This window comes from Schistocerca serialis, chromosome 1 (genome assembly GCF_023864345.2).
Source record: "Schistocerca serialis cubense isolate TAMUIC-IGC-003099 chromosome 1, iqSchSeri2.2, whole genome shotgun sequence".
Taxonomy (NCBI): domain Eukaryota; kingdom Metazoa; phylum Arthropoda; class Insecta; order Orthoptera; family Acrididae; genus Schistocerca; species Schistocerca serialis.
Window position 1 is genome coordinate 677,847,900 of NC_064638.1, and position 25,081 is coordinate 677,872,980.

The 25,081-nt window shown below is 41.6% G+C and overlaps 1 protein-coding gene across 1 annotated transcript in view; it reads right to left on the reverse strand.

Annotated features, from left to right (window-relative positions):
- Positions 1 to 25,081, reverse strand: part of LOC126480178 (legumain-like) — a 152,244-nt gene that overhangs the window by 91,197 nt on the left and 35,966 nt on the right. Inside the window, exon 4 of the mRNA XM_050103845.1 lies at positions 23,643 to 23,724. Within this exon, the coding sequence (XP_049959802.1) occupies positions 23,643 to 23,724 (82 nt within the window). The remainder of the gene's footprint in view (positions 1 to 23,642; positions 23,725 to 25,081) is intronic.

The window sequence follows — 25,081 nt, forward strand, 5'->3', positions numbered from 1 at the left end:
CAGTAAGTGGCTCGAAACAGCATATGCAGGCACTACGGGATGATGATGGCATTGAAACAGAGGATGACACGCGTAAAGCTGAAATACTAAATACCTTTTTCCAAAGCTGTTTCACAGAGGAAGACCGCACTGCAGTTCCTTCTCTAAATCCTCGCACAAACGAAAAAATGGCTGACATCGAAATAAGTGTCCAAGGAATAGAAAAGCAACTGGAATCACTCAATAGAGGAAAGTCCACTGGACCTGACGGGATACCAATTCGATTCTACACAGAGTACGCGAAAGAACTTGCCCCCCTTCTAACAGCCGTGTACCGCAAGTCTCTAGAGGAACGGAGGGTTCCAAATGATTGGAAAAGAGCACAGATAGTCCCAGTCTTCAAGAAGGGTCGTCGAGCAGATGCGCAAAACTATAGACCTATATCTCTTATGTCGATCTGTTGTAGAATTTTAGAACATGTTTTTTGCTCGCGTATCATGTCATTTCTGGAAACCCAGAATCTACTATGTAGGAATCAACATGGATTCCGGAAACAGCGATCGTGTGAGACCCAACTCGCCTTATTTGTTCATGAGACCCAGAAAATATTAGATACAGGCTCCCAGGTAGATGCTATTTTTCTTGACTTCCGGAAGGCGTTCGATACAGTTCCGCACTGTCGCCTGATAAACAAAGTAAGAGCCTACGGAATATCAGACCAGCTGTGTGGCTGGATTGAGGAGTTTTTGGCAAACAGAACACAGCATGTTGTTATCAATGGAGAGACGTCTACAGACGTTAGAGTGACCTCTGGCGTGCCACAGGGGAGTGTTATGGGACCATTGCTTTTCACAATACATATAAATGACTTAGTAGATAGTGTCGGAAGTTCCATGCGGCTTTTCGCGGATGATGCTGTAGTATACAGAGAAGTTGCAGCATTAGAAAATTGTAGCGAAATGCAGGAAGATCTGCAGCGGATAGGCACTTGGTGCAGGGAGTGGCAACTGACCCTTAACATAGACAAATGTAATGTATTGCGAATACATAGAAAGAAGGATCCTTTATTGTATGATTATATGATAGCGGAACAAACACTGGTAGCAGTTACTTCTGTAAAATATCTGGGAGTATGCGTGCGGAACGATTTGAAGTGGAATGATCATATAAAATTAATTGTTGGTAAGGCGGGTACCAGGTTGAGATTCATTGGGAGAGTGCTTAGAAAATGTAGTCCATCAACAAAGGAGGTGGCTTACAAAACACTCGTTCGACCTATACTTGAGTATTGCTCATCAGTGTGGGATCCGTACCAGGTCGGGTTGACGGAAGAGATTGAGAAGATCCAAAGAAGAGCGGCGCGTTTCGTTATCGGGTTATTTGGTAACCGTGATAGCGTTACGGAGATGTTTAATAAACTCAAGTGGCAGACTCTGCAAGAGAGGCGCTCTGCATCGCGGTGTAACTTGCTTGCCAGGTTTCGAGAGGGTGCGTTTCCGGATGAGGTATCGAATATATTGCTTCCCCCTACTTATACCTCCCGAGGAGATCACGAATGTAAAATTAGAGAGATTAGAGCGCGCACGGAGGCTTTCAGACAGTCGTTCTTCCCGCGAACCATACGCGACTGGAACAGGAAAGGGAGGTAATGACAGTGGCACGTAAAGTGCCCTCCGCCACACACCGTTGGGTGGTTTGCGGAGTATCGATGTAGATGTAGATGAAAGTCCAATTTTGGCTATTATTTTGGTCAGATGCCATGTCCCGTATCATTTTGAACTCATCCTGTATTTTTCTAACTTTTGCAATTGTCATTAAACCAATTTATTTTGCCTGACACACCAAGGCTTTCCCTACTATCTCCACCCCTGTCGTGAACAAGTAAACCATTCCTAAAACTGGATGGTCACTTCTCCGTTTCTGCAGAGTGAAGGGAAGTTTTAAAGCCCTTTTTTTTTAATTTGTAGATGTAGAATGAAGTGAAATTCTCCTATATTTATCAGCTAGAAGGCTTTCTTTAACACGAGCAGTTGTCAGAATCATTACGAACTGGGAACCCATTAAAAGTCACATGAGAAATAGTTATGACTGGCGCAAAACTCTAAAGTTATTTTTAAATTATTCTGATGACTCTGAAAGACAGTTAATCTCGGATATTTATTCAACATTTTTTCCATATTGGTGCAGTTGTTTTACAATGTTCTAACTTTTTAGAATGCTCTGATGCTAGTATAATGGAAACTTTTGATGCAGCCAAGACTCTGATTAGTGAAACTGAGCAAAAAATGAAATATTTTGATACTGGAGCAAATAAAGTTTTCAATAACTTAACTGTTTCAGAAAACACCTTAAAGATAATCTTATGAACTTGTAAGTCTAATTGAAAAGAATTTCAAATCTTAAGATCATTTGCCAATGGCAGTACAATCTTGGATGCCTCTTTGTCTAGAGTTCAAGCTAAAAATTTAAGCATTTTCAAGAAGTAATTGACTCATTTCGGTTAGATGATGTAGCTGAAGATTGTTTGTATGATGAAAATTGTGATGCAGAAAATATTTTGAAACAAGGGTTGTGCATGGAAGGGAACACAAATAGAAGGTGGCTTAGTGTTTTCTGTACTTTGACAGCTAAAAATGTTCAGATTCCAAATTTACTAAAAGCAATTCATCCTGTATTAAAAATTATTCCTAGTTCAAATGCTGAGGGAAAAAGTACTTTTTTCTTAATGAATAGACTGAATTGTGCAAGAAATGTACCCTTGAGCTTATAAAAGCAGAACTGTAAGTAGCAGTGACTTTTAATTTTAGCTGTATATGTAAAACTGAATGAATCTTTGCAAAAAGAAGCAAAAACAATACAAGCAATATTGTAAAATACACATATTTCAGGTTCTCAAACACCATCCAACTGTTTGATTTTGAACCGACTGTTGGTAAACAACAGTTCTGGAGCCATGGCCAAGATTAAGGATACAACAGTCGAACAATATGCCATCATCTGGAAAAGACAGTAGCCTTAACAAATCTTAGGTGTATGGCATAAGCGTGAGTGGTTGCTGGAGGAAAAAAATTGTGGCGGCGGGAGGGGGGGTGGGGGGTGAGTGGGGGGGGGGGGGGGGGGATGGTATGTTGGTGCTTAAGGGCACAAAACTGCTAAGATCATAAGTGCCCATATCGTAACATAAGAAAAAACACGTACTCAATAAAAACCTAAAGCAAAAAAGGCAAAAACCCAATCAAGCAACTATAAAAGAGAATCTGCTCAGGACAAGGATGTCTCAAGGGAAAAATTCTCAAAACATCATTGAGATGGCAAAGGCCCCTAAGGGGGGAATCAAATTTGCTTTGCCATGCTGCTCTGGTGAATAAAAAGTAAGACACAATTGACAGAATGAATGTCATCTGCTAAAACATTTGACAAAGTAGATGGCAAACACAGATGTACAGGCATAGAAAACAGACAGCAAATGTAATGACTAAGAACATCCTGCCGTAGGACAATGATAAGTCAGCAGCCTTAGCATAAAGACTCTCAATGGGACTAGTATGCTGTGGTGGATACAGAAAAACCTCAAGGAGGGGGCGCTAAAGATGTCTTGAGCTACCTTTACTTTTATCGTAATAAAAATACGCTGACACAGACGAGCATGCTACATAGGAAAGCACAACTACTCAATAACTTGATTTAATCAAGTCGACTGTCAAAAGTAATGAATGAACGCGTGCAGGCTGACTGGCAGGGGTGGCAATGCTACGAGGGTGGTTTGAAAAGTTCTCGGAATCACCAAGAGAGGTCAGCACTAGCACAACGAGTTTTTCACATGATATTCACTGCACTGTTGCCTGTAAACATGTGCCGCATTAATGCTCTTGGAAGAAAGCTGTGGTGGTGATGTGGCTCCACTTAGTGATTTGTGAAGACGGGGAAAAAATCGAGATTCAAGCAGTGATTAAATACTTTGTAAAGAAATGTATTAAAGCAAAGGACATTCATGCTGATTTCCAGAATACACTGGGGGACTCTGCTCCTTCATATTCAACTGTTGCCAAGTGGACAAATGAGTTTCAGTTTGGTCAGGAGAGCTTAGATGATGAACCACGCAGCGGTTGACCAAGATGTGTCACTACTCCAGAAATAATTGAAAAAGTGCACGAAATGGTCATGGAGGATCGCTGATTGAAAGTGCATGAAATTGATCACGCTTGGCAGATGTCATCTGAAAGGGTATATCACATTTTAACTGAAGAATTAGAAATTAAAAAAATATCTGCAATTTGGGTGCCGTGACAAGGCAATGCGCATCTGCACATATGTGCCGTCAACATGGCAAAATTACACGAACCAAGGTATGAACTGTTGCCACACCCGCCTTATTCACCTGATATGGCTCCATCAGACTTCCATCTCTTCCCAAAACTGAAAATTTTTGTTGGTGGACGAAGGTTCACTTCAAACGATGAAGTGATAGCCAGAGTTGACAGCTATGCTGAAGGCATAGGAAGTTTTTGAGGTGGGATCTAGGCACTGGAACATTGTTGGACCAAGTGCATTAATCTACAGGGAGAACTACATTGAAAAATAAAAAAAGATTCAGTGATGTAAGTACTTTTTTTCTATTCCATTCCGAGAACTTTTCAAACCACCTTCGTAGTATGGAACGCACCAGTGGCTAAATGTATCCTGCAATGGTGGATGGTGTTAAGAGGTTGTTAAGATAGAAGGACTTGCAGATCAATATACAATTCATCCATAATCCAGTTTCGAACAACAAGTGACCAATAGAAATGGAGGAGGATGGTCCGACTCGCTCCCCATGAGGTACTGCATGAAACACGTAGAACAGTGAGGGAGGGAGTACAATGAGCTGGCAGGTAAGAGACGTGGGAAGACCAACAGAGCTTCCTATCAAACGTGAGGCCCAAGAATTTCGTTATGTCAATGAATGGACTGAGACATACGGACGGGGGAAGAAATTCCCAGCACTGCCAGAAGTTCATAGAGACAGTCTTGCCAGTGGAAAAGCAGATGCCATTGCTGATGCTCCACGAGTAAAAATGATCAATACATTGCTGAAGACACCACTCAAATAGACAGGTTCATAGAGAGCTGCAATATATTGCAAAGTCATCAATGAAAAGAGAGCCTGAGATACCTGGCGGGAGACAATCCACAATGTGGTTAATGGCTATGGCAGGTCAGACAACACTGAGCACAGAACCCTGAGGCATCCCGTTCTCCTGAGCAGAAGTGTCCGAAAAAGCTGGACCCACACAGTATCGTAAAAATTAACAGAAAATAAAATGGCAGTTGACCCTGGAAGTTACACTAGTGCATAATGTGTGGGGGCACCTGTCCTCCAGCAGGTGTCATACGCCTTCCCCAAATCGAAAAACACGCCCACAGTTTGGCACTTCCGCAAAAAAATTGTTCATAATATGTGCTGACAATGTGATGAGATGATCAACTGTAGAGCGGTGCCTATGGAATCCAATCCATACTGGGTATTAGTGAGGAGATTACAAAACTCCAACAACCACGCCAGCCAACCATGAATCATTCGTTCCATCACCTTGCAGACGCTACTGGCAAGGGAAACTGGGCAGTAGCTGGAAGGTAGGTATTTGTCCTTAGCAGGCTTAGGTATAGAAATGACAATGACCTTATGTAGTAGTTGTGGTCTTCAGTCCTGAGACTGGTTTGATGCAGCTCTCCATGCTAACCTATCCTGTGCAAGCTCCTTCATCTCCCACCCAGTACCTACTGCAACCTACATCCTTCTGAATCTGCTTAGTGTATTCATCTCTTGGTCTCCCTCTACGATTTTTACCCTCCACACTGCCCTCCAATACTAAATTTGTGATCCCTTGATGCCTCAGAACATGTCCTACCAACCGATCCCTTCTTCTAGTCAAGTTGTGCCACAAACTTCTCCCCAATCCTATTCAATACCTCCTCATTAGTTACGTGATCTACCCACCTAATCTTCAACATTCTTCTGTAGCACCACATTTTGAAAGCTTCTATTCTCTTCTTGTCCAAACTATTAACCGTCCATGTTTCACTTCCATACATGGCTACACTCCATACAAATACTTTCAGAAACGACTTCCTGACACTTAAATCTGTACTCGATGTTAACAAATTTCTCTTCTTCAGAAACACTTTCCTTGCCATTGCCAGTCTACATTTTATATCCTCTCTACTTCAACCATCATCAGTTATTTTGCTCCCCAAATAGCAAAACTCCTTTACTACTTTAAGTGCCTCATTTCCTAATCTAATTCCCTCAGCATCACCCGACTTAATTCGACTACATTCGATGATCCTCGTTTTGCTTTTGTTGATGTTCATCTTATATCCTCCTTTCAAGACACTGTCCATTCCGTTCAATTGCTCTTCCAAGTCCTTTGCTGTCTCTGACAGAATTACGTAATCGGCGAACGTCAAAGTTTTTATTTCTTCTCCATGGATTTTAATACCTACTCCAAATTTTTCTTTTGTTTCCTTTACTGCTTGCTCAATATACAGATTGAATAACATCGAGGATAGGCTACAACCCTGTCTCACTCCCTTCCCAACCACTGCTCCCCTTTCATGTCCCTCGACTCTTATAACTGCCATCTGGTTTCTGTACAAATTGTAAATAGCCTTTCGCTCCCTGTATTTTACCCCTGCCACCTTAGAATTTGAAAGAGAGTATTCCAGTCAACATTGTCAAAAGCTTTCTCTAAGTCTACAAATGCTAGAAACATAGGTTTGCCTTTCCTTAATCTTCCTTCTAAGACAAGTTGTAAGGTCAGTATTGCCTCACATATCCCAACATTTCTACGGAATCCAAACTGATCTTCCCCGAGGTCGGCTTCTACCAGTTTTTCCACTCGTCTGTAAATAATTCACGTTAGTATTTTGCAGCTGTGACTTATTAAACTATAGTTCGGTAATTTTCACATCTGTCAACACCTGCTTTCTTTGGGATTGGAATTATTACATTCTTCTTGAAGTCTGAGGGAATTTCGTCTGCCTCGTGCATCTTGCTCACCAGATGGTAGAGTTTTGTCAGGACTGGCTCGCCCAAGGCCGTCAGTAGTTCTAATGGAATGTTGCCTACTCTCGGGGCCTTGTTTCAACTCAGGTCTTTCAGTGCTCTGTCAAACTCTTCACGCAGTATCGTATCTCCCATTTCATCTTCATCTACATCCTCTTCCATTTCCATAATATTGTCCTCAAGTACATCGCCCTTGTATAGACACTCTATATACTCCTTCCACCTTTCAGCTTTCCCCTCTTTGCTTAGAACTGGGTTTCCATCTGAGCTCTTGATATTCATAAAAGTGGTTCTCTTCTCTCCAAAGGTCTCTTTGATTTTCCTGTAGGCAGTATCTATCTTACCCCTAGTGAGACAAGCCTCTACATCCTTACATTTGTCCTCTAGCCATCCCTGCTTAGCCATTTTGCACTTCCTGTCGATCTCGTTTTTGAGACGTTTGTATTCCTTTTTGCCTGCTTCATTCACTGCAATTTTTATATTTTCTCCTTTCATCAATTAAATTCAATATTTCTTCTGTTACCCAAGGATTTCTACTAGCCCTCGTCTTTGTACCTACTTGTTCCTCTGCTGCCTTCACTACTTCATCCCTCAGAGTTACCCATTCATCTTCTACTGTATTTCTTTCCCCCATTCCTTGTTCCCTTAAGCTCTCCTTGAAAGTCTGTACAACCTCTGGTTCTTTCAGTTTATCTCCTTAAATTCCCACCTTTTTGGAGTTTCTTCAGTTTTAATCTACAGTTCATAACCAATAGATTGTGGTCAGAGTCCACGTCTGCCCCTGGAAATGTCCAACAATTTAAAACCTGGTTCCTAAATCTCTGTCTAACCATTATATAATCTATCTGATATCTTTTAGTATCTCCAGGATTCTTCCAGGTATACAACCTTCTTTTATGATTCTTGAACCAAGTGTTAGCTATGATTAAGTTATGCTCTGTGCAAAATTCTACCAGGCGGCTTCCTCTTTCATTTCTTAGCCCCAATCCATATTCACCTACTATGTTTCCTTCTCTCCCTTTTCCTACTGTCGAATTCCAGTCACCCATGACTATTAAATTTTCGTCTCCCTTCAGTACCTGAATAATTTATTTTATCTCATCATACATTTCTTCAATTTATTCGTCATCTGCAGAGCTAGTTGGCATATAAACTTGTACTACTATAGTAGGCATGGGCTTCGTGTCTATCTTGGCCACTATAATACGTTCACTATGCTGTTTGTAGTAGCTAACCCACACTCCTATTTTTTTATTCATTATTAAACCTACTCCTGCATTACCCCTATTTGATTTTGTATTTATAACCCTGTATGCACCTGACCAGAAGTCTTGTTCCTCCTGCCACCGAACTTCACTAATTCCCACTATATCTAACTTTAACCTATCCATTTCCCTTTTTAAATTTTCTAACCTACCTGCCCGGTTAAGGGATCTGACATTCCACGCTCCAATCCGTGGAATGCCAGTTTTCTTTCTCCTGATAACGACGTCCTCCTGAGTACTCCCCGCCCGGAGATCCAAATGGGGGACTATTTTACCTCCGGAATATTTTACCCAAGAGGACGCCATCATCATTTAACCATACAGTAAAGCTGCATGCCCTCGGGAAAAATTACGGCTGTAGTTTCCCCTTGCTTTCAGCCGTTCGCAGTACCACAACAGCATGGCCGTTTTGGTTAATGTTACAAGGCCAGATCAGTCAATCATCCAGACTGTTGCCCCTGCAACTACTGAAAAGGCTGCTGCCCCTCTTCAGGAACCACAGGTTTGTCTGGCCTCTCAACAGATACCCGTCCGTTGAGGTTGCACCTACGGTACGGCTATCTGTATCATTGAGGCACGCAAGCCTCCCCACCAACGGCAAGGTCCATGGTTCATGGGGGGGACAGTGACAAAAATATGCCATCTGTCCAAAGGCTGTTATATGTATGGAGCAGAAAGCATAGGTCCTCAAGAGATAAGTGCTGCAACATCAGAATGTGAATGCCATCCAGCCCTGAAGCAGATGACTGGGATGACGAGTGTGCACGTTTAAGTTCCCTCAATATTGCAACATTCAAGAATCTGGGAGAAGAAAGATATTATCCTTGTGTCTGCCAGCGTTTTCAGAGGGAGGAAGGTAGGATGTTGGTGGGTGGAACTCTAATTGTCTGCAAAATATTGGCCCAAGGTGCTGGAGATATCAAGAGAGTTTACAATGACATTGTTCGCTACAGTCAGACCAGGGACCAGGGAATGAATCACACTTTCTGAAAGCTGACAGAGATTACTCGAAACAACAGAAGAGGGGTTAAAAGGGCTTTGAAAATAAAGCCAACTAGCTTTTTTGCTAGCCCTTGAAAATACGGCAACATAGCTGTTTATAAAGGATACAGCACGCCATCACAGGATGGTGTTTAAAAATATGGACAGCTCATCTCTGCACGTGAAGAGTGTCACGGCATGCCTCAGTCCATCAGGGGACCGACGCACATTGTGGTAAGTAAGAGGTGCCAGGTATGGAACACTCTGTAGCAGTATGGGTAGCATTTGTAAGGCATTCTATCTGGTTATCAATACAGGGGAAATGGTATTTGCCGAAGGTGGCCAGTGAGGAGTAGAGCTGACACTCAGCTTTGGAAAGCTAACAGTTGGACGGATGCAGAGGTGGGATAGGCGTTAGCAAACAAATGGCACAGGGGAAATGGTTACTCGAGCGTGTGCTGGAGAGAATGGACCACTCGAGCTGACCAGTACGGATCGAAAGATCCAAGTGGGAAGAGGAGCGCGTGGAATCAGAAAGAAATGTGGGTGTACCCGTGTTCAAACAAATTAGATTGAGCTGATTGAAGAAATAAACTAGGAGAGAGCCTCCAAGACAAGGGCACGGAGAGCCCAAAGGGGATGGTGGTCACTGAAGTCTCTGAATAGCAAAAAGGGAGGAGGAAGTTCAGCAATACGTCGCAAAATGGCTGCCCTGCTGACAGCAGAAGACGAGGGCGAGTATTCGCATTGAGAGAAGGTGAAACCAGGAAGGAAAAGATGGGCGGAAACAGCTTGAGCTAGGTATGCAAGGAAATGTGACTATTGACGTCATTCAAATGAGCGACATGACTCCCCCATGAGCCAGAGTTCCCAACTCAAGGAGAAGGTCAGAATAGAGAAGGTCAGAATGGACGTAAGTTAAGTGTGGAAGATGAAAGTGATCGTGAGGGTGTAATTTTGTTACCGGGATGCACGAAACAACTGGACAGTACAAATGCAGGAGGAGCTGTAATTCAACACTATTGGATCCGATGCCGTGAATGTTCCACTGGAGAATAACCATATCCGATGATAGACAGGTGGTGGGTCAAGCAAGGGAGCAGTCACTGTGGTCACTGCCGAGTAACAAAATTCGTACGCGCACGATGACCACGTTCAGAGACTGGAGGATCCTGGTTCATTAGTTCAACAGAGGTGTCAGTATTTGCCTTCGGTTGGCCAGCAGACTTCTTGTTGGTGGTGCATCCTGGTGAAATGGAGGTAGGCTGGGAGACGGTATAGCCTGGGGTGACACTGCTGAAGAAGAATGCCAAGATGGAGAAGCAGAAGACTGTGTGCTTTTCTCTGACTGCTTAGAACCTTGGTGTTTATCAGGTGCAGACCCACACACTGGCTGGCTAGAAGCGCACAGAAAATCATCTTGGGAGTACTCCTTTTTGGATTTCCTGCTTCTGATTGTGATGCAAGCAATTTCACTGGTGCAGGTGAAGATTTGTTGGTACAGTGTGCATTCATAGTACAGAGGAGGGTATGACCTTGGAGCTGGACAATTTCAAAATCGTGGCACTAAACTGGAAGTCACAAGTTTGTGTAGCCATGTCCTTCATAGGCCAGGTTGTAGTGAGAACCATGCTACAATTGTCAGAGGGTGGTGTATACGGTTTGTGGCTAGCAAACATTTTCTGAGGAATGTGAGTAGGAACCCTTTCCTTCACCCGGATCTCCTTAAAAGATCTCTCGTTGTGCTACATTGGACAGTCACGAGAGGAAGCAGCACGATCACTCTCAGAGTTGATACACTGAGGAAAAGGAGGTGGACACGCACTCTCATGAGCGTCCCTGTCACATGTTACGCATTTCGCTGTATTTTCACAAGATTCATGGGCATGGTTGTAGTGCTGACATTTATAGAAACATGTGGGATTCGGGGTGTATAGTCTGACACTAACAGCTTCACAGCCAGCCTTAATTTTTGATGGAAGTATCACACAGTCAAATTTGAGGAACAGAGTGCGGATTGGCACTAATTCTTAATCAACCCTTTTCATGATGTGGTGAACTGCAGTCACTTCCTGGTCAGTGAGATAGGCTGCTATATCAGTCTCGGTCAGGCCATCAAGCAGCTGAGCATATTTGACACCATGGGAGGAATTCAGAGTGCACTGGGCCTCTACTTTAACAGGGTAACTGTGGAGAAGTGTTACATTAAGCAGTTTCTGTGCTTGAAAAGCACTATCCATCTCCAAAAGCAAGGTCCCATTACACAACCGAAGGAAGAATTTCACACGATGGCAATGGTATCTACACCCTTCTGAATAACAAATGGATTAACTGTTACGAAACTGTGACCACTTGATGTGTGTGGCACCATGAGGTATCGGGGTGGAGTCGGGAGAGGCACTGATTCTTTCATCTCAACCCATTTTCGTTTTTGAGATGAGGAACTCTCATTTAGAAATCCCTCATGATTGCCAGCTTCTCTGATGGTGCACTCTTATCTGCTGGCTGACCCTCCCCCCCCCCCCCCCACCCCCTCCCAGTTGACTGTCAACATCTCGGGTCACACCGCCCAGACTCCAGACAGAGGGACCATTCGGCATAGAGGAAGGTACCAGCTCCGGTAATCATCCTTCCCTTGGCTGCGCCTTTATGAGGGGGGAACATCCGACCACTATGTGTTATTACATGTTACCCAGTCACCTTTTATGCATCAAACACGTGGGCTGGGCTTCTGGAATGCACAGGGAGGAAGAAGAAGAAGAAGAAGAAGAAGAAGAAGAAAACAAAAAGAGACATCAAATGACAAAGCAGAGGAAGGGTAAAAAAAGGAAGCACAGGATAAGAAATATGGGTGGGCAGGACACAGGACAATCTATGAACAGTTTTACCAAGAACTTCAATTTTCTGAAGAAGGCATATGATTCAGTCTCCAAGGGAGGGGAAAGAATAGCAGGAGGATAAATACGCAGCATGGAAAGGGAAGTAGCAATGCAAAGGCTGCGACCCCATGATAGCCAAGCACGTACTCGAGGGTTGTGAGCCCCTTTGAGGGAGAGGGGGGAGGAGGTATGGAAGAGCAGCAAATTAAACCTATTACACTGAGAAAATATTTTGATAGGAAAGTTGGTATTCATGTAGATACAAGGAGTGAGGTATATTTGATATCACAAGAACTAATGTTAAATATTATATATACATCACAAATACAGCTCTCCAACACTGCCAAACTGTGCCCAAGAGCAAAGTAGACCACCCTGTAGCACAGCAAAAACAGCTGAATATAACACACTTGATTTCAACAGCTGCTTCACTACCCAAGCCATCTGGATCCTTCCCTCCACATGGAGTTTATGTGGTTGGGATAGCATGAAATAAAGCAAGGCTTATAATGAAGAAACAAGATTACCAATAACCATTAACAAATTCTTGTCTCAACAGATTTTATTAACAGCAGTACCAAATCTTAACATACAGATACTACTTGGTTTAGACTGGCTACTTTAAAATATAGCCTCACTCGATTTTAATGCAGTGGAAACTCCAGGTAGGAATATCAACAATGTAGGAAAAGCCAGACTGTTATTCACCATAAAGAAGACATGTCAAGTTGCAGACAGGCACGATTAAAAGACACTCACATATAGCTTTCGGCCACAGCCTTCATCAGTACACACACACACACACACACACACACACACACACACACACACACACACACACACACACACACACACAACAACGCCAGTATCTCAGGTCAGAGTGCAACATCACATGGAATGCAAGCAGCAATCCGTACGTGGTGCGGAAGTGGAAAGGTAAGGAATAATAGAGTACAGGTAGAGAGAGAGAGAGAGAGAGAGAGAGAGAGAGAGAGAGAGAGAGACAAATGCTGTATGGTGGAGTGTGCAGGGACTGGACTGCCAACAGGCACAGCATCAGGAGGTTGTGGGGCAGAGGGGTAGGAAAAAAAAGGAACAAAAAGGAGAGGAGCGGGGAAAGACAGACAGATGCATCGGTAGAGGGCTGCAAATAAACGGGGTGGGATATGAGAATGGGGAGAAAATGAAAGGACAGAGGTATTGAAAACTGCTGGGTGGAAGGTGTGGGAACAGTATGTTACAGTAGGTTCAGGCTGGGATAGTTACGGAAGCGGAGAATATGTTGGATAACTCCCATTGCGAGGTTCAGAAAAGCTGGTGGTGGAGGGAAGGATCCAGATGGCTTGGATAGTGAAGCAGCTGTTGAAATCAAGTGTGCTATATTTGGCTGTTTGTTGTGCTACAGGGCGGTCTACTTTGCTCTTGGCCACAGTTTGGCGGTGGCTGTTTATCATGATGGACAGCTGGTTGACAGACATACCAATATAAACAGCTGTGCAATGATTGCAGCACAGCTGGTATATGACAAAGCTGCTTTCACAGGTGGTAGGATGAACCTGTGATAGTACTGGAATAGGAAGTGTTGGATGGGTGGATTGGGCAGGTTTTGCACCTGGGTTTTCCACTGGGATATGATTCTTGTGGAAAGGGGTTGGGACTGGGAGGGGCATACAGATGGACTAGTATGTTGTCGAGGTTGGGTGGGGGACGGAACACCACTTTAGGAAGGGTGGGAAGTATCTTGGGAAGGATGTTCCTCATTTCAGGGTACAATAAAGCCCTGATCCTCTCGTTCTTTGTTCCTTTCTTCCCCACCTCTCTGGTTCACAAACTCCTGATGCTGCGCCTGTCGGCAGTCTTGTCTCTGCACACTCCACCAGTGTTCGTCTCTCCCTCCACCCATACACTACTACCTGTTCCCCTTCCACATTGCTGGTTGCATTCCACATGATGTTGCAGTTTGGCCCGAGATGCTGGATTTGGTGTGTGTGGGCGCGCGCGTTTGTTTGTGTGTGTGTGTGTGTGTGTGTGTGTGTGTGTGTGTGTGTGTGTGTGTCGTACCTGTTGCAACTTGATGCATCTTCTTTATGTAAGTAGCTATCTATCATTTCCTCCATTGTTAATTTTAATGCAAATATAGTAATGTGGCAAAGGGATCAAACTACTGAGTATCTTTTGAAAATAAGTCTGTAGATTTTAAGCAAGAATTACAAATATTGAAGTATGTTAACTTAGTAACTTCAGCCTATACACTAGCACTGGACAGCCCAGTCCCAGCAGAGGAAGAACTACTATAAATTATATTAGTCAATCCACAAGAATCTATCATACTAACGTAAATGTGGGAATGGGAATTACAGGGTATCTTACTTAAGTATCACGTAAGTTTTTTTGGACACACCTAGAGTGACTGATGACTATATTTATATAATCATAGAATTTGGTCTCGTTCATATAATAATCCATTATTAGTAATGAAAAACTGAACAGGGAAATTCGTTAAGTATTAGACACTCGGACTTTAAAAAGAGATAGGTCAGTTAGTATGGAAGAACTACAATCTATGTTTGAACAAGCAAAATATTTCAGTTCCATGAGTGCATTGGTATAATATTAATCAGGCTTCACTGGAGGCCAAAATTTTGAGTCATCCTAAAATGCATCAACCCTTTAATCTGGACATGGATCAGAATGTTGACTTGGATGTGAATTGTTTCAAGAAGAGTGGAATCACAATAAGGGAGAACATAATACAATAGCTCTTGCCAGTAGGACCTTACAAATACAAATTAAATTATAAGGAATTTTCATCCATAGTTTGGGGTTTGCACAATTTACAAACCATAATTTGGGGTTCCCAGGAGACTGCTACACAGTAGATTAATGGAATGAGTACACTTTTTACAGGAGTTCAAGATAAAAGTAAATTATGTAGAAAGTTTACAAAACATATTGCTGGATGTGCTACCACCATCACCCATGGGAAGGAATACAGGAACTAAAACAGAAGAGCCCGGTGTTGCATTTACAGTCAGTTTTTTGGCTGTTGGTAGCACAAACGAGGAAAGAAAGTCGACCAAAAACATAAAAAAATAAATGGTTCAAATGGCTCTGAGCATTATGGGACTTAACATCTGTGGTCATCAGTCCCCTAGAACTTAGAACTACTTAAACCTAACTAACCTAAGGACATCACACACATCCATGCCCGAGGCAGGATTCGAACCTGCGACCGTAGCGGCCGCGCGGCTCCAGACTGAGCGCCTAGAACCGCTAGACCACCGCGGCCGGCCAAAAACATAAAAGGACCGTAAACTGATGAAAATTTAAAAGAATTATTGAATTCTATAATTTAGAGGGGGCAGATAAGAACAAATGGTTATTCAAGGGAGACACTTTGTTTTGGAGAAAGCATGAGAAATCATGTCAGTGGAAGTTAAGTACATCTAAAATATTAGTCTACGATTTGATCTGGTTCATACACAGGGGATATGGACATTTGGTAGACAGAAGAGTTTCACACCTATGACAAAGTCTTATTGTTTTAAGAATCTGGGTACAGAAGTAAAAAGAAAATTAAAAAGTTGTGATATATGTCAAAAAGTTAAGGAAGATAATAGGCCAATAACTTCTACACTGTATCCAGTAATTCCAAAAGCATTACATGACTGAACAGCAGCTGATTTTTTTAGCCCTTTGCCAAACAGCAAAGTTGGTGGTTCCTATAGTTTAGTCTTAGTAGAAGATTGGTTGAAATACATAGAACTGTATCCCATAAAGTTAGCAAATACAGCTACTGTAATCAACTGTTATGAGGTTACTTCATGGATGTGGGCAAACCTCATCATTTGCTCCCCAATAATGGAAGTCAATTAAGTATTACTTTCAAAGCATTTTTAGCATCGGAAGGTGTAAAACACATACTTCTTTTTAAGTATCACCCACAAACCAACACATCAGAAAGAGAAATGAAGGAGATTACAAGATTATGTCACATATATCGATCTACTAAGTGCATTACCGAGGTGCAAATAATCCTCGAGCTCCATGTTATCCTTCATGAGGTGCCCTACTTATCAACAAGACTTTCACCAGTAGAAGCGATCAGCAAAAAGTTCATTGGAGAACCACTGCAAAATTTTTCTTGGCTCGAGGTAAACAATGTACCAACTAGTAATTTACAAGTAAATGTAGAGAGGCATTTAAAACAAGCACAATGTCGAGTGTGAGAACATAATTTTAAAGCAAGTGCCCCCAAATTTAAATTGAATGACATGGTGCTAGTAAAAGCATTTCATTGCAGTTCACAACTGAGGAAAGAGACAAAAGTCCTTATGAAATTACGAGGATTCCATACCCGAAGCTTGTTTTTCCAACAGATCCCTCAAGTGGTAAGGGAAAAGGTCTATATAAGATAGATATGATCAAAAGATATATGTTCTAGAAAACAAGCCTCGTAAGTTCACATTCTGTGTGGACCAAATGGATTGACATCTGCTAGGCATCGCGCTGTCTGTTATATTTTTTCCATGTTAAATTTCCATATAGCGATATCTCACCTTTCCACAATTTTCTTAAAAACTATAGTTTCTTTTAATTATATTATGTCTTGCAAATAAATAATAGATAGGACTACAGAAAAAGATTACGAGTGATAGCTCACAGGCTTTCGATGAGAACACGAGTGAGACACATATATTACCAGGCTTAAAAGCCTACATGTGTTTTACACTCTAACATAACTAATTAATACACAATGTAGTACTTGTCTGTAACTTATGACATACATTTAGATTCATATCTGGATTTTTACAGTAAACTTAAAAGAAACACAGTAAGAAACAATACGTTAACCATATAAGCTATGACATCTCTCTCCCAGTGTTTAATAACACTACAAATACAAACAGAAGTTCATATTGGTTAAAGGTGAATTACAAAGCAGAATGCGTCTTTCTTTCACCATACTCTGCAGACATATATCTGACTGTCTGTCTTTCTTTCTTTCTTTCTTTCTTTTTGGACAAGTAACCTGTCTTGAATCATGGCAAGAAAACAAATTCAATTTGTTCTATTAAGTAAGCCTAACATTTAGAAAATACACGACTGGGATTTTTTCTGGTATGTTTTACATGAAATTAATCTGTCTGACTTTATTGATAATATGTATGTAAAGCTCACTACAGAAAACAGTGACAAACTGCAGGGAAATATTCCCTTATATCTGAATCATATGTAGGACATGCTGACATTCAGATGGACACAGTCATATAGAAAGTTAAATGGTTGTGCACGAAGTATCTTTCTGTGGAAAGAGATGTATCTCGATGGTTACTGCAGAAGCAGAATACAATAGATTTCAAGGTTTCCTGCAAGTAAAAAAATAGATAAACCTACTCCCAAGTCTGGTAATTTAGACTGTCTGATGAGCTAATGACCGAATAATAAAGACATAAGTGTGAGTTTTGAATACTATTCTTCAAGCATGGAACAATAAGTAATTACTTACAGAATGTCAAACAACAATATGTTGTTAATGGTTCAAAACTTGCAATTCCTCAGATTCGATGACAGTCCCATAGGTACTAAAAGCATTACTTATCTCTACATGCCCTAATGCATCTTTTAAGTGTCTGAAGATGAACTAACCTAATAATAATGGATATTTTGTCTCCATAATGAATTAGGTAATCTACTCACCATATAATGGAGATGCTGAGTCACAGAATGGCACACAGAAAGACTGCTGGAAAGTTAACTTTCAGCCAACAAGGCCTTTATCAAAAATAGACTCCCCCCCCCCCTCCCTCCCCCCCCCCCCCCCCCCACACACACACACACTCTCTCTCTCACAATCACTCACACAAACGCAACTCTCTCACACACAGGACCACTGTCTCTGGCAACTGGAGCACAGAGTGTGCAGACTGTGTGTGGTCTATTTTTGACAGAGGCCTTTGTAGCCGAAAGCTAACCTTCCGACAGTCTTTTTGTGTGCCTTTCTGCGACTCAGCATCTCCGCTATATGGCGAGTAACAACTATCCTTTTCATTACATTGTTACATTCCATCCTGGATTTTCCATTGTTTGAATTAGGTAAGCTAATACGCAAATATTGTTTTGTTTGTTTTCTAGAGTTTTGTATACTCTTTCTAAAGAAATCAGTAATATGGTTTGTTAAAAGTTCTGTTTTAAGAGAATTTCTACCCTTTTTTGGTGATAAGTGTCATTGTTGGCAATACAGGAATTTTTAGGGGAGGTTAGCTTAATTTAGTGCAAGTAATTCCGCTAATTTTTCTGTGTTGAATTATGAAAGGAAAGTAATAAACCAAACAATGGATATGATCAGCAAAGCCTGAGTTATGTAAAAAATTATTAATTAATAACTAAACAGATGGAATTACTGTTCTCTGTAGGCTAACAATCGTAGGGTCTTAGAACCAATTTTCAGGGACCTTGAAGGTGAAGCCAGGGGTGATGATAATTCTGCAGGGTTGGCAGTCATCTTCATTCTCTGCCCCCACCGTCACCCTCCTTCTGTGAAGTACCTCCCAGGGAGGGATCCTTAGGATGGAGGGTGGGATGGGTATCTATCTTTGGAGTCTGCCTTCTTTGGTTCTAATATTCCTAGTTCTCTTTTTTCCTTTCTTTCTTCTCCACAATGAGTACCATTTCTACGCTATCTTTCCACATGCAATATTTCCACTGTGGGAACCCTTCTCTTATTCATTAAAGTAAAATATGTTTTCACACAATTGCCAGAGAGATAACACACAAATCATTTCCGGATGTAGTTAATGCATAACAAAACTTATAAATAAGCATAATATTCGTTTGACATTAGACAAGTCACAATAAGTGCCTAATACTCATCCTGAAAACAAAAGTATTTATGATGAACAGAGAGCGGTGGGTGTTTTATAGACCTCCTTTGCGGCAAGGTTACACACACAAGGAATTTGAGATAATGAAGAATGGTTGACTGACAGAATGGTCATGTATATAAGTTACTTTGAGAATTCATATTCCCATTAAGTGAACGATTATATTGTGAAAATGTGCTTGTAACTGTGATCAGATGGGCATTAGGTCAGGTAATGACTATGATTAGTAGTTAAGTATTCTTTGTGAAAAATCCGCATGTAATAAATATTAATTGGTACAGACATGTCTTGATTAGAAATTTGTGAGTACTACTTATTGCGGGTTAACCCACAAACACTAATTCGTTAACACTATGATCATTTCATTCTTAAAGAGTAAGATGTAATGATACAAACTGTGTTTTAATCTGTGCATTTGGAAATTATAGGTGTGGTACAGGCAATGATTGTAATTTCTTCCAGTGTTTTAGTATCCCCACCCTCTGACGTAACCATGTAGGCAGATGAGCTGGTGTTGGTAGAGCAGTGGAATAGGGTGGAAACCTGCCATGGAGGGCACAGGCAACATATAGTATGGGCAGACCCACTGATAGAAGTGGGTACCTGTGTGTGGCAATAAGCCAAGCAGACCTGTGTTTACGCTGAGTTCAACCACCTTATGACTTGTGCTGAGCATTGTTGCTGAGGGCTGTCATCATCCACCTGTGCCAGCCGCATGCTGACGTTATCCCCATGAATGTCTATGCATGAATGTCTATGAGGTTTTGGACTTTCCGATTCTCATAGAGTGACTCAAATGGCGACTTTCATTTACTCTCATGTTCATTTGCCTGGTTAATACTGAGCCACCATTGGCTCGTGAAATACCTGCACCGACAGTGTAGTGTAGTGGCATTGTCGCACCTGTGCAAATACTGAAGTGGCGACAAAGACCATTCTTATGCATGTGACACCCCTATTTTGTGGTTCCCAGCAGTTCTGCAATGATGGCACTAAAGTTTTGCCTACAAAGGGAGCAGAAGGAACAACCACAGCAACTCCAGCATCAGATGCAGATGCTGAAGAACAAAATACGCATTTGATTTGTGCCCTTGCCCCACCGGAGGCAGACCAGGTGCCCGTTGTGCAAGTTTCTTCCCCATTCCACTGTCGTTTACTGGTTTCAATGAATCAGGGAAAGATGGGAGAATTACCTGCACTGGTTCCTGTTTCACTGCCAGGTAAGTTGTATTGTCAGTCCAGTTTATAAGGCCACTTTGTTGTTGTTCAGCAGCACAAGTTTCATTTTAAGTAACCCTAATGTGCTACCTCTTATGTGGACTCGCTGATTCAATACATGATTGTCCAGTTAGCGCCTGATTTCCAGGATCAGACTAAGGCTTATCCGGACAATGTTGACTACACCACTGTCCAGATTGTGGAATTGCATGAGCTGACAACATCAGTGTGGAGCATTCTTTTTGATAATTGGTAGGTAGTTCAACTACGTGTGCATGGTAAACAGCCTCTCATGCCCTGTGGGGACCCCAAGTAGCCTTGCCTCCCACAGAGTGACCATGTGTTGACACCATTGACAATTCTGAAGCAGCAGCATTGTGGCCCTGCAACATTGTGGCACCGCCCTTCTTCGTCAACACCGAGCTCAGCAGGTTCGAGTCTGCTGAAGCATCATACTCTTGCCCCCGTTTTTGGGTTCTCAGCACTGTTCTCTTTCTGCTTGTGGCAAACTGGCAGTCATGCCCCAACTGTCATTTGTCACATATTCAACAAGACTGACCCCAGATGGCAGCCCCATTTGAGGCATTTGCTTGCGACAGTCAGTGAGCCACGAGTCAGTTGTTAGATACCATATGTTTTTGCTGGCCACTGCAGCCATCTCCGACACCCTGTACATGTTGCCCCCAGTGTATTTTGCTGATGGTTTAGGATGGACGACTGGTCAAAATTCAAGTAGACACAGCAGTGATGGTCAGCCTTATTAATTAAGAATAATACAGCTCTTGTATTGTCCAGGCTTGCAACACCTGCTATGTCAGGCTGTCTCTTACAGTAAACAGCACACTCCCTTGTGGGGGCAATTTTCCATATTCACAAATTCTAAGAATGTGGGGTACCAATTTACATTGTTAGTTTCCGGTGCAAAATATTTTTTTGGCTAGAGACCTTTTTGTGTTTTTGGCTTGCATGTAGTTTACAATGTGCATTTAGTGTCTAAATTCATTCCCTTTTATAAGTTAGACCCTTTACAGCAGTCATACATCCTACTTTTTGAGGCTATCTGGGGTCAGGCAGGAAGTTTAGAGGCTGTCAGCGGTATCTAAATTTTGTCACTGTCCCTACATACCCTTCTCCATGGGTGTGACATGGTAAAGGCCTAGTTCCACTGTTGGCAGGATCAAGGTATCGTTTCTCCTATTTTGTTGAGTCAGTGGCCCCCCTCTGGCAGTCATTCAGAAGCCCCAACGGCACTATGTGCCTTTGTGGCTATTTTAAATACATGGTTAATGCGCAATATGTCATGGATTCATATCCAATACTAAGCTATCAGAATTTTTGGTGAAGTTGTCAGGGTGCCAGTGTTTTAAACACATCATCTAGTGTGATGCCTACCTGCAGTTGCTGTCGCATGCAGTTCCTTGGACTTTCTTTGTCCTCAACATTGCCTTTGGATTTTGACAGTTTAATCTCTTGCCTTTTGGAATCTCATTTTCACGAGGAATTTATCAATGGTATTTGGAGCAGTTGATTCAGGCCATTTGCTGTTACCCTAGATGGGAGGAGCATTTTGAAACCCTGAGTTAGTTTTGAAGTACCTCCTGGAGAATGGCCTTCATTGCAAGTTGGAAAAGTGCAGTTTTTTCTCCACAAAGGTACATTTTTTTGGGACATGTGCTTAGCAAAGATGGCCTCTTCCCTATGGACAACTACATCAAAGCCATTGTCACAACCTGCTGGCACCCAAGAACCTGGAGGATCTCCAGTATTGCTTTGGGGAAGATTTTGTATTACGCTCGGTTCATTCTTCGGAACATGCGTATCTGCCATCCTCTTAACCAGCTTCATCAAAATGGCATCAAATTTGCCTGGTCTGCAAACTGTCAATGGGTTTTTCAGTCTCTCAAGCAGAAGTTGTACCCTGTTCCCTGGCTGGTTTCTTTTAAGCTGTTAAGCCTTCGACCCTGGACTGTGACGCATACCAAAATGGCATCAGTGCAGTCCTGCCCCATTGGAAACCGGATGGCATCAAACAACCCATTGCTTAGGCCCCAAGAAGTTTTCCACTGCACAGCATAATTATTCACAGATGGAAAAGGAGGCGATTGCTACCATTTTTGGAGTTAAAGAGTTCCATGTTTTCCTCTATGGGATGAGGTTCCTTCTTATCACCGACCACAAGCCATTGGTTTCCTTATGCAGGCCTCGTTTCAAGCTGCAAGATGGACTGCCCACTGAGTGCAGGTGTGTGCCCTATTTCTCAGTAACTATCACTATAACATTCATTATTGCTCCACTGCCCAGCATGCCAACACCAATGTGCTTTACAGCTACCAGAGGGGCCTGATGTAGGGTTTTGATTGGCAGGAGGCTCTCACAGTCACATTGGACGACACTTTGCAGCTCATCCTGTCCAATTTTCTGTCGACAGCATGAGAGGTCGCAACCACCATGGCCGCTGACTCACTTTACTGGGAAATTGTTTCGGATGACAAGGTGGATTGACTAGGTGCATCTCTTGAGGGGGTAGATTTGGTGTGTCGTGATCAACTCAACATTGTCCATGGGATCCTAATGCTTGCCACAAAGGAACAATGCTGTCAAGTGGTCATCCCCCAGAGTTGCATCCTTGCAAACTCAAGTTGCTGCAAGTGTAATGCTGGGGTATGACTCTCATGAAAGCATTGACACGATGTCACATCTGTTGGCTGGTGATCAATCATGATGTGGTGGACACCATGGAAGAAGAACTGACATGAAAATCACAATGACATCATAACAGCTGAAGCTTTTTGGCTGTCATCCAGTCAGCCGTCATTCAGGAGAGAATGAATGTCAATTACTATCGAAGGGAATTGCACTGGGAACACATACTGATACATCTACGTTGTCAAAGTATTGTATGAAGTGTTTGACTGTTGTAATAAATCAGTCAATATGTTGATAGTAATAATGAAGGCCGCTATATCATTTATTTAAAAATGAAGGTCTATGAGAGACCTTTCAGTTTTCCTGCATACAAGTTGCAGATAGGGGCAAAGTCAGCATTAACAAAAACATACATGGTTATTCTGACTTTGAACTTCAAACACAGCAGGTCAGATTATTGACACGTGACTGGAAATTTACTCTTGAGTACGGAGCAAGACATAATATACGAAACATGTCTCAAAGTTCAACAGTGCCAACATATAACACAATTCAGATACTGAACTTGAACTCTATGTTTGCACCTGAAGTACTAACAAATCTGACAAATAACATTTGCAATATAGTGTAAACATTGTAATTTCTTTTAACATGATCTTGTTTCTCAAATAAACCATTTCAAATTAGAATTTTGAATGTTATATCATCTGTTTAGGTTACCCACATTCTAAAATATTTTACTTACATCTCGTGTATAGTCCTTTTTAACACCTTCATACACATTCGTTCCATTTGGTTCATTGATCAGAACACCCTTCCATGGATTCCTGAAACACAATGCGATTCCTCCTTACTACTAATAAAGCAAACCAATTCCCGTAAGCTAATTATTGTTTTATTGCTTATTAGTCCAAGTGTGAAACACAGTATATTTTCTCTGAATAAATCAAATGTCAGTAATAAATTAAACAAAAAATAATGAATAATTCCATTTAAAGAATCTTCACTAAAACAGGAAGGTCTGGATAAAAGTATAAATTAAAAACTCCTGAAATAAAAACTACGGTCTCAGAGTAAACTAGTAAGCAAGGCAGAGAAGACTCTAAAGAGAAAATGCTTCAGAATGTATCGTAATACACTGGATATAGAGTCAAAAGTAACAGCAAACAATATCAACCAATAGCACAGAACTGATCACCAGAAAACTATGAATGTGTTAAGTCTTGAATATAAAAAAAGAAAAATAATGCTTTCTCTTTTTTTGTACATGGGATTATTGCTATACATAATTTCAATATGAACCTTCTCTGTTTCAGCAGGATGACAACTCTTGTGAGTTCCTTCAGTAGCAGATTGCAATACATGTAGCAGGGGAAGACATAGCAGCTTGTATGTCAGCTGGTGCCGACATTACAGTCCGAACTACAAACACTGCCCCACTTACAACACTGACAATGAGATGATTGATGTGACATTTGCCTCTATGACTTAGCTATTCATGGTGCGTATGCACAGTGAGCACTTTCCTCTTACTGTGCCCCTTGTCACCCTCTGATAGTGGACAACTATAAGTATGGCCATAATACGGAAACAGCTATGAGCCAGCATTGACAGGACAACTTTTAATAGATAAAGTTATGCAATGTGGAAGGCAATGGATGCCATTACATTATTCATTCCTAGTAAATACAACTCTCTGTTGAAACTTTCATCATGGTTTCCTCCAGAGCAAAATATTCTGGTACTAAATTAGTACCCACCTGCCCCCAATTTGATCTCCAGGCAGCTGAAATTTTTAAAGACAAGATGAAGGAAGTAAACATTCAAACTGCCTACAAAACACATGTAATATAATGACACTTCAAGGAGCTACTGGCATAGAAAAGAAACAGAATGACCTTACAAGAGGTGTAGTAAAGGCAGAAGAAGAGGTAGTTGGACTGACAAATGCAGAAACATGGCAGCTGTGGATAATGTGAGACACTGGAATTAGTAAAGACAAAATATAATAAAATAAAATAAAAACATTAAAAGCAATCTGAAATAAAAAATGGATAGAGAAAAGATGTTTATGTATGTACAAAAATGAAAGAGTAATGTAGATGGTGCACACAGATTGATAAATATTCACCTCACAGAATACAGAACAGGGTGAACACAGCAATTATGGATGAAAATGTTAAC